Genomic DNA, 10,933 nt, shown 5'->3' on the forward strand with positions numbered 1-10,933 from the left:
GGAGTTTAGCCTAGTGGTAGAGTGCTTGCCTAGCATGCACGAGGACCCAGGTTCAATTCCTTGGTACCACATATACAGAAAAAAGGCAGAAATGGTGCTGAGGCTCAAGTGGTAGAGCTCTAGCCTTGAGGAAGTCCAAGGACAGTGCTCAGGCCCTGAGTTCATGGCCCAGGACTGGCAAAAAACAAAAAAACAAAACAACAACAAAAAAACCCCCAGAAGTGGTGCTATAGCTCAAGTGGTAGAGCTCTAGCCTTGAGAAAGCCCAAGGTCAGTGCCCAGGCCCTGAGTTCAAGGTCCAGAGCTGGCAAAAAATAAAAAGGGTAAAACCTATTGGGAAGTGTGTAGAAGTTGAGGGCTATGTCCTCATAGTTAGGTTTGTGCTGTATGAAAGTCGTAGAAGCTAATTTAGGTATTTTTATGTTATTCTGTCATATCATGATACTGTTCCACTCCCCTAGAGGATGCTGCAACAAGGTAACATTAGAAGTTATAGCAGCCCTCATTAGATATCAAACTTGCTGGCATCTTTACATTTGACCTACAATCATCCAAAAGAAAAATAAATGTCTATTGTTTATAACTTACTAAGTCTTACGGTAATAACGCAAATGGAATATAACATGCTCATAGCAGGTAAGCCCCCCTGGGGACAGGTTAGTCTCAACCCATTATCACTTCTTCCCACTCTATTCAGATCAGTAACTCATATACAAAGGTCCCTAGTCCTCCGGACTCCTCCCTAAGGACTAATAGGCTTTGCATTTACTTCAATCTACATGAAAACAAAGTACAGGATGTTAACTTATTTGTCCTATGAATGTGGTTAAGATGGGGGTTTCTGGGATTCAGTCAGATTTCTCCCACACTCCATGCTGCCTCAGGAGGGCAACTGTATAGCTCCCCAAATACAAAGAGGGCCTTTAAGTCCTGGCCATAATCTGAGAAAGAGTAGAAGCCATATTAGGAAGCCAAGCCCAAACAGCTCCATATTCTGAATAGAGGGTTCACTCAACAGTCCTGGCCCATCTCTACTCACAAGGACAGCAGTAATGAAAAGCCAGCAATGTAGAGATTTCTCTGAGCACGAAAGAGCTTCATGTGGAAGTGTTCCATGGCCCCAGGATTGTTCTGCAAGTTCACCTTCTCAGTCACGTCATCATACTTCCGAATCTCACGTCCAGCATCTATGGAAGAACAGAGATCAGGATAGTTAGCTGTCTCTTGGGTAAATGAAACAAATAGCATTAAATATTTGAGCCTCACTAACTTCAAATTCATTTTCCTATATAATTAATTGTACACACAATTTGTAGGAGACTATCAAAAAGCTCCAGCCATCAGATCTTCCCCTTTATCTTTTCGCACATTAATCCCTCTCATAAGACCACAAGCTTACTCTATACTTCAAGATGTTAGCCAAGGCTGACATATAGCTGGCCATGGGAACTACTGCCCTTTTTCATGGTACCTTTAATTCAAGTTTGCTGTTTCTTCTCAAATCAGGCCACTAGTTACTCTACTGATACAACAGGGGTCCTGTTTGAAGAATATTTCTAGGCCGTTCAGGAGGCATGAGCTACCTGGTAGTCAAGATTTCTGCTATTTTATGCTTTAAAAATCTGATTAAAAAAGGACTTCGTAGCCGGGTGTGAGCAGCTCATCCCTGTAATCAGGAGGATGAGACACTAAGGAATACAGTTCAAAGCCAGTCTGAGCAGAAAAATCTAAAATACTCTTGTCCCTCAACCCCCCAAAAGCCAGAAGGAGAGCAGTGGCTCAAATATTAGGGTACTAGTCTTGAGCAGAAAAGCTGAAGGATAATCCAAGGACTTGAGTTCAAGACCTACCACCAGCACGCGTGCGCATACACACACATTCAGGCTCATTTAAAGTTCAAACAGAAAATTTAAAAAAAATCTGGTCAGACATTAGTGGTTTTGACTGTAATCCTAGCTACACACGAGTGGCCAGGAGTTTGGCCTAGTGGTAGAGTGCTTGCCTAGCATGCATGAAGACCCAGATTTGATTTCTAGGTACTATATACATAGAAAAAAGCTAGAAGCGGTGCGGTGGCTCAAGTGGTAGAGCTCTAGCTTTCAGAAAGCCCAAGGACAGTGTTCAAGCTCCCCACGCACCCCTTGTGCCCCCCAACCAAAAAAAGGAGGTTGAAATCCTAGGATTGCAGCTCAAAGCCTGCCTAGGCCGAAAACTCAGTGAACTGACCACAAAAAACTTGAAATGAAGCCAGGCGTGGTGGCTCACACCTGTAATCCTAGCTATTCAGAAGGCTGAGATCTGAGGATCAAGGTTCAAAGCCAGCCCGGGCACAAAAGGACCCCCCCTCAAACTCACCTCCAATTAACCAATAGAAAACAGGAAGTGGGGGCCGGGAGTTTGGCCTAGTGGTTAAAGTGCTTGCCTAGCATGCATGAAGACCCGGGTTCGATTCCTCGGTACCACATACATAGAAAAAAGCTGGAAGTGGTGCTGAGGCTCAAGTGGTAGAGCTCTAGCCTTGAGAAAATCCAAGGACAGTGCTCAGGCCCTGAGCTCAAGCCCAGGACTGGCCAAAAAAAAAAAAAAAAAAGAAAACAGGAAGTGGGGCTTGGCTCAAGGGTAGGGTGGCAGCTTTGAACTGAAGTGCTCAAGGACAGTGCCCAGGCTAAGTTCAAGCTCCATGACCCAAAAATGCTTGAAATGAGGGCCTGGAGTATGGTCTAGTGGTAGTGTGCTTGCCTAGCATACATGAAGCTACGCATTCGATTCCTCAGTAACCATATATACAGAAAAAGCTGGAAGTGGTGCTGTGGCTTAGGTGGTATATCGATAGCCTCAAGAAAGCCCAAGGACAGTGCCTAAGCCCTGAGTTCAAGCCCCAAGATTGGCAAAAAAAAAAGCTTGAGGGGGCCAGGAGTTTGGCCTAGTGGTAGAGTACTTGCCTAGCATGCAAGAAGACCCGGGTTCTATTCCTCGGTACCCCACATACATAGCAAAGAGCCGGAAGTGGTACTGAGGCTCAAGTGGTAGAGTGCTAGCCTTGAGAAAGTCCAAGGACAGTGCTCAAGCCCTGAGCTCAAGCCCAGGACTGGCAAAAAAAAATTGCAGGTCCCTGCAAACAAACAAACAAACAAAACAAACAAAAAAAAAAGCTTGAGTTCACACTGTGGCTCAGAAAGTATAGCACTAGCATTGAGCACAAAGCCTGGGGACAGCACCTAAGGCCTTGAATTCAAGTCTCAGAACAGGCACCAAAAAAAAGCTAAGTGGTAGTGCTCAGGCCCTGATTTTAAGCCCCATTACACGCATACAGTTCAAACACAGCTGGGAACTGTGGCTAGCACCTGCAATCCTAACAATTCTATGGACAAAAATTTTGTACTATCCCCTCCTCCTTCAACTAATTAAAAAAAAAAAGCTAACTACAGCATCTCATACCACAGGAAGAATAGACGATCACAGTCCAGGGCCTGGAGCATGACCTACTAGTAGAATGCTTGCCCAGCATGCACAAAGCAATGAGTTCAATTCCTTGGTTACCACATACACAGAAAACCTGGAAGTAGTGCTGTGGCTCAAGTGGTAGAGGACTAGCATTGAGAAAGCCCAAGGACAGTGCCCAGGCTCTGAGTCCAAGCCCTAAGACTGGCCAAAAAAAAAAAAAAGAAAGATCACAGTCCAGGCAAGCCTGGGCACAAATGAGACTTTATTTTGAAACAACAAAGCAGCCAAATGTCAGTGGCTAAGGCCTGTAATCCTAGCTACTCAGGAGGCTAAGATCTGAGGTTCAAAGCCAGAGTAGGCAGGAAAGGCCTTGAGACTATCTCCAACTAATCACCAAAAAAGAAAGCCAGAAGTACAGCTGTGGCTCCAAAAGATCAAAGACAGTGCCTAAGCTCTCTATTCAAGGTTTAGGACTAAAACAAAACAAAAGCAAAAGCAAAAAGGGATGGGGCCTTGGCTCAAGTAATGAGCACCTACAGTGCAAGACCTACAGTTCAAAGGCCAGTACTACCAAAATAAAAAATACAAATTCACGGGGTCAGGAGTTTGGCTTATTGGTAGGAATGCTTACCTAGCATGCATGAAGAGCAGGGTTTGATTCCTTGGACCACATACATAGAAAAAGCCAAAAGTGGTGCTGTGGCTCAAGAGGTAGAGCTCTAGCCTTCAGAAAGCCCAAGGACAGTGTTCAGGCCCAGTAATGGCAAAAAAATACAAATTCAAATACAGCAGAAAATCAGAATAGTTAAATATGGTAACATAATCACCCCCAGCAGGGTATATGATAAATGTGACCACCTGATCCAAAGTCACCATCAGTCACATCACCTACTTTTATTTATTTTCTATTTTTTTTTGCCAGTAGTTGGGCTTGAACTCAGGGCCTAGGCTCTATTCCTGAGCCTCTCTGGGCTCAAGGCTAGCACTCTACCACTTGAGCCACAGCACCACTTTTGGCTTTTTCTGTGAATGTGGTACTGAGGAATCGAACCTAGGGCTTCACGTATGCTAGGCAAGCATTCTACTACTAAGCCTTATTCCCAGTCCCATATTACCTACTTTATTATACTCATGTCTGTGCATACATGTGCATAAGGACATTTCCATGAGTGTGTACAAGAGAGGTGAGCACTGGAGCTTAAGCTAAGGGTCTCATGCTCTTACTTGGCTTTTTTTTTCTTTCGGTCTTGTGGGGCTTTAACTCTGGGCTCGAGCTCTGTCCCTGAGGTCTTCAGCTCAAAGTTATCACCTTACCCCTTGAGCCACAGCCCCACTTCTGGTTTTCTGGTGGTTGTTAATTGGAGATAAGAGTCTCATGGACTTTTGTGCCTAGGGTGGTTTTGAACAATGATCCTCATGCTCCTGAGAAGCTAGGATTACAGGAGTGAACCACTGCGTCCGGCTTTCACTTGCTTTTTTGCTCCAAGCTAGCACTCTATCACTTGAGCTATACCTCCACTTCTGGTTTTTTGGTGGTTAATTGGAGATGAGTATCTCAGACTGTCCTGCTCAGGCTGGCTCTGAACCTCACTCAATTCTTATATCTCAGTCTTCTGAATAGCTAAGATTATAGGCATAAGCCACCAATGCCCACCTTTTTTTCCCCCAGTTGTGGGGCTTGAACTCAGGGCCTGAGCCCTACCCTTGGGCTTTCTCAAGAGTAGAGCTCTACCACTTGAGTCACAGCACAACTTCTGGTTTTTTCTATGTATGTGGTATCGGAATAGAATCCAGGTCTTGGTGCATGTTAGGCAAGCACTCTGCCACTAGGCCAAACTCTTAGCCCCACTGCTGTTTTGTTTTTGTTTTTCAGTCATGGGACTTGAACTCTGGGCTTGGGCGCTGTCCCTGACCTCTTCAGTTCAAATCTACCACCGACTATCCCTTGAGCCACAGCACCACTTCCAGTTTTCTGGTGGTTAATTGGATATAAAGAGTCTCATGGACTTTAGTGCCCGGGCTGGCTTTGAACCACAATCCTCAGATCCCAGTCTCCTGCTTAGTTAGGATTATAGGCATGAACCACCTCGCCCAGCCCCAATGCTCAGTTTTGTTTTAAGCCAGTAATAGAACTTGAACTCAGGGCCTCACACTTGTTAGCCTTTTGTGCTCAAGGCTGGTGCTCTACTAGTTAAGCCACCTTCACCTGTTTTTTTTTGGGGGGGGGATCAGTCAGGGGCTTGAACTCAGGACCTAGGCACTCTTTTGATCAAGGCTAACATTCTACCACTTTGAACCACAGTGATACTTCTGGTTTTCTGGTGGTTAATTGGAGCTAAGTGCCTCAGGGACTTCTCTGCCCAGTCTGGATTTGATCTTAGATCCTCAGATATCAGCCTTATGAATAGCTAGGATTTTGGCGTAAGGCACAAGTACCCAGCTTATTTTCTTCTTTTTAAGAGAAACAGAAAAAATGAAAAAGAATAGGCCTGTTGTAGACTGCAAGAGAAGAAACTAGAGTACCATGTACATAACTTGTAAGCCGCACTATTTATACCAAAGTCATGGACCAGTTAGTTAGCTTCTCAAATTCAGTCTACAATGGCTTAGAAATATGAAATGGTCACAATAAAGGATGAATAAAGGCCCATACCTATTAATATGAGGTGCCTCTAAAGTGAAAGCCCTGCTGATAGTCAGCAGTATATCCTTTATGGATGAATAGAATGTCTTCTCCAAGAGAAAAAAAATCAGGGCATTTAACTATTCTGTCTCTTGAGAATCCAAAACTGCTCTCCATACATCCTAAGTAGCACAAAATTTACAACAGAGAACTTAACATAGGGCCTAAATTCTCACCAAAAACCAGTAGCACAAGGATGACGATGAGAACCACAAAGAAGGTGTTGCCATAGGTCACTATTAACTCCACAAGGCGGGACTTGAAAATCTTCTGCCATCTGTGAAAAGATGAAAATCATAAAGGCTGAAGAAAAGGGAAGCACACCTTAGAACTAGGCCCTCAGAACAGAAAGCCACACTGACACTCAGTGTGGCCAGAGGGCCCATACAAAGTCAACCTCAGCTGGTTATAATTTTCCACTTATGATGTGCTTAATAAAAAGGTGATCTCTAGGGGACTGGCAGTTTGGCCTAGTGGTTGAGTGTTTGCCTAGCACGCACGAAGGCCTGGGTTCGATTCCTCTGTACCACATACATAGAAAAAAGCTGGAAGTGGTGCTGAGGCTCAAGTAGTAGAGCTCTAGCCTTGAGAAAATCCAAGGACAGTGCTCAGGCCCTGAGCTCAAGCCTAGGACTGGCAAAAAAAAAAGTTAGGTTGCTTGAAAAAATAAGTTAAATAAATGTATAAAACATAAAAAAGGGGCCGGGAGTTTGGCCTAGTGGTTAAAGTGCTTGCCTAGCATGCATGAAGACCCGGGTTCGATTCCTCGGTACCACATACATAGAAAAAAGCCAGAAGTGGTGCTGAGGCTCAAGTGGTAGAGCTCTAGCCTTGAGAAAGTCCAAGGACAGTGCTCAGGCCCTGAGCTCAAGCCCAGGACTGGCAAAAAAAAAACATAAAAAAAGATGATCTCTACATATTTCTGTACACAAATGAGCAAATCTGAAAACACTGGCTGCCTCTACTGAGTTTCCAGTGAAGGATACTTACTTTTCATTGCATTTCCCTTACAGCAGAGTGCCAAATCTTAATCATTTTTTGGTCAGTTGTGGGGCTTGAACTGTGGGCCTAGATGCTGTCCCTAAGCTCTTCAGCTCAAGGCTCATGCTGCACCACTTTGACCCACAGTGCCACCTCCGTTTTTCTGGTGGTTAACTGGAAGAGTCTCACAGACTTTCATGCCTGGGATGCGCTTGAGCCACGATCCTCAGATCTCAGACTCCTGAGCAGCTAAGGTTATAGGCATGAGCTACCATTACTCAGCAATCTTAGTCTTTCTTCATGACAAAAATGGTTTGTCTAGATCTCTACCACCTTGTATTACTGTAAAATGGGCACCAATTTCCATTGTTTCCATCTATAAATACTCAGGATGTTACTCTAAAGAACAACCTTCTGGGGCTAGGAATGTAGTTTAATGGTAGAGTGTTTGCCTAGCATGCATGAATCTCTGGGTTTGATTCCTCAGTACTACATAAGCAAACAACAACCAAAAGGCTATAAGTGGAGCTGTGAATCAAGTTGGCAGCCAACAACAGGAGCAGGGTGCCAGTGTCTCATGCCTGTAATCCTAGCTATTCAGGAGGCTGAGATCTAAAGATCATGGTTCAAAGCCAGACCAGGCACAACAGTCTGTGAGAATCAGAGCTAAAGAGCCCAATCTAGCCAGCACAGTGGCTCACACTGATAATCCTAGCTACTCAGGAGGCTGAGATCTGAGGATCAAGGTTCAAAGCCAGCCCAGGCACAAAAGGACCTGAGACTTCTATTTCTAATTAATGTCTAGAAAATGGGAAGTGGGGCTTGGCTGAACAGTATGGGAGTAGCCTTGAGCTTAAGAGCTCAGAGACAGCGCCCAGGCCGAGTTCAAACCCCATGACCTACCAAAAAAACAAAAAACAAAAAAAAAAACTAATTACTCTTTTTTGCCAGTCAGTGGGGATTGAACATTGGTCTGAGCACTGTCCTTGGGCTTTCTGAAGGTTAGACCTCTGGCACTTGAGCCACAGCACCACTTCCTGCTTTTTCTCTGTGGTACCAAGGAATTGAACCCAGGTCTTTGTGCATGCTAGGCAAGCACTCTTACCACTCGGCAAAACTCCTCTCCACTCCCCAATCTAATTATTCTTTTAAAAAAAAAAAGCAAGGCCGGGACTTTGGCCTAGTGGCAGAATGCTTGCCTAGCATGTACGAAGACCCGGGTTCAATTCCTTGGTACCACATACATAGAAAAAAGCCAGAAGTGGTGCTGAGGCTCAAGTGGTAGAGGTCTAGCCTTGAGAAAGTCCAAGGACCGTGCTCAGGCCCTGAGCTCAAGCCCAGGACTGGCAAAAAAAAATACTGCTGGGAGATTGGTCTAGTGGTGGAATGCTCACCTAGTTTGCATGACACCCTGGATTTGATCCCTTGGAACCAATGCACAGAAAAATCCTGAAGTGGTCCTGTGGCTCAAGTGGCAGAGTGCTGTCCTTGAGCAAAAAGAGTCCAAAGAGAGTGAGTGCCTAGATACTTATTTCAAGTCCCAGGAAGGGCAAAAAAAATACTCCTGCAGGGCCGGCAGTTTGGCCTAGTGTTAGAGTGCTTGCCTAGCATGCACGAAGACCCTGGTTCAATTCCTCAGTACCACATACATAGAAAAAAGCTGGAAGTGGTGCTGAGGCTCAAGTGGTAGAGCTTTGGCCTTGAGAAAGTCCAAGGACAGTGCTCAGGCACTGAGCTCAATCCCAGGATTGGAAAAAAAATACTCTTGCAAACCTTCTACCCTAGACAGGTTCTACTTGTTTCCATCTGGCCCCAATGTCAGGATCCATCAACTATGCATAGATATGAACCCTCATAGTTTGGTTTCCTGCTTGCTCAAAAGGACATACCTTTTGGGAGAAATGAAAGGAATGCAGAGAAGCAACACAGCAAAGACCTCTGCATAGAGGAAGGTGGCAACCGCAGTCCACTGCAAACTCATCCTGTCACCACGTTTCCAGCAGGGAGATATGAGCTTGTTTCCTAGCAAGGAACAGAAGAAATAGAAACCAATGAGAGCTGGGGTAGCTACTATTAACCTAGGATCCCACTAGCCTAGGAACCTTTGAAATGCTGGTAGCATTATTGGCCAATGTTGTTGAAGACCAGTTGTTTTACTGAAACAGTTACTTTACAATTCTCAGCATGTATGTGAACGTGTTGGTGCATCTTTGTTGAAGACTGTTTTCACTAGGGACGTCTAAGAGACTCCTTCAAGCATGTTTAATGCGTATGCCGTAGCTCAGGAGCTTGACTCAGGGTGTGGGTACTGTCCGTGAGGGTTTTATTTCTTTTTTTTTCTGTTTTTCCCCTGACTCAATGCTAGGGCTTTACCAGTTGAGGTATAGCTCCACTTCTGGCTTTTTTGTGGTAAATTGAAGATAAGAGTCTCACATTTTCTCCTACAGAATGGTTTCAAACTGTGTTACCCAGCTGTCAGCCTCAAGAGGTGTATTTTGAATGTGTATGTCTTAACAGAACAGTATACAAAAAGCAGTAAGTTTCTTTAGCTTTCTTTCTACTCCATACTTGGGCAAGCAGTGTTCTGGGATAGTATGTCAATGCCTGTCTCTGCCAAGCCCGCAGGGTGTCGGTGAAGGGCCACCGCCCTCTCCACACGCTCCTCAGCGCTCAGTGCTCCGCTCCTCACGCGGCACCAGGCCGCGCTTCGCCCCGCCCCCTCAGTGACCAGAAGGCCAAGCCCACGCACTGAAAAGTAACCCCGCAGTCTCCCTGCGTCCCTTCGGGGCCATTTTCTGGCGCTTAAAAAGGTCTTCAACCGTTCCATGTGGCAGCCACCGGGTGGGAGGCCAGAAAGTACCTCAGAGAAGGCCCACAGGCACGACTCCTAGAGGACAGGAGTTGGGAGGCCAAGAGCAAAAACAGGCCTGGGCCGAGTACCTCAAGGCCTCCTCCAGAGAGTTCTAGAACAAGCAAGTCTCCTCAGAACCAAGCCAGAGGAGCCCTCCCAGCAGCCATACTGAGCCCCAATGCCACCGTGCCCAAATGACGCCCACGAGGAACCAGGAGATACCTCCCAGTGCCGCAGCCAGCCACACCCTCCACAAGTCTTATACCCCACCGCTCCACCCAGGAGCCACCGGCCCCAACATCCACAGAACGCGGCTCCATCGGCCGCCGCCCCAATTTCGCTCAGGTCGGAGACCTTGGCTCCAAACGCCGCCGCCCGAATTTGCCTCAGGTTGGCCGAGCCCCGACTTTCCCCAGAACCTTAGTACGGGTTGCTGGCCAGCCTCCTTCATCGAGGGGATGAGACAGCCTCGACTGCCCAAAAGCCCAAAGGCCGCACAGACCCTGCTCACCGACTTTCTCACGGCCGCCGCGCACGCCCACCACAACGACCAAATTCGCTTCCCTCAGCCTTAGTCCCGCCCCTTACCCAAACGCCGGAAACCGGAAGCGCCTGCCGCGCGTCGCCAGCGCCCCGCCCACAAGTCCTCCCTAAGCCCCAGCGGCTAAGCCCATGGCAACTTCCCGCCCCGCCCCCTACCCAAGGGCCTGCAGCTTCTGACTTGAGAGGAAGCGTAGACTCTTTGGTGCCTCCCAACACGCAAGGGGCGGGGCGAGGCGGAGCCTTGGCGGGAAAAGCGAGGACCGCTTCTCGAATCTGCGCGATCATTCCTCGACTCTAAGGCCCGGGAGGGGGCGGGGCCTAGCCGTAAGGCGAGAATGAGGGTGGGGCGCTTTTACCCGGACTCCGCCCCTTGTTCCTCCTCTGCCTCCTCCCCTTCCCTGGACTCGCCTCTGGGGAGGGGTGGGTGGGTG

General features: G+C 46.9%; 1 protein-coding gene across 2 annotated transcripts in view; it reads right to left on the reverse strand.

Moving 5' to 3' along the window:
* Positions 1-10,563, reverse strand: part of Bcap31 (B cell receptor associated protein 31) — a 35,141-nt gene extending 24,578 nt beyond the window's left edge. Inside the window, exons 1-4 of one of the 2 annotated variants that reach the window (XM_090326952.1) lie at positions 10,471-10,563; positions 8,998-9,130; positions 6,304-6,404; positions 1,040-1,187 (exon numbers count right to left, since the gene is read on the reverse strand). In XM_090326952.1, the coding sequence (XP_090183078.1) occupies positions 1,040-1,187; positions 6,304-6,404; positions 8,998-9,089 (341 nt within the window). In that variant the 5' untranslated portion in view covers positions 9,090-9,130; positions 10,471-10,563. Of the gene's footprint in view, positions 1-1,039; positions 1,188-6,303; positions 6,405-8,997; positions 9,131-10,378; positions 10,448-10,470 lie in introns of those variants that run through there. The other variant, XM_090326953.1, reaches the window with a different exon arrangement.
* Between the last annotated feature and the right edge of the window lie 370 nt (positions 10,564-10,933).

This window comes from Megascapheus bottae, chromosome X (assembly GCF_031878675.1).
Source record: "Megascapheus bottae isolate mThoBot1 chromosome X, mThoBot2.hap1, whole genome shotgun sequence".
Lineage (NCBI taxonomy): Eukaryota > Metazoa > Chordata > Mammalia > Rodentia > Geomyidae > Megascapheus > Megascapheus bottae.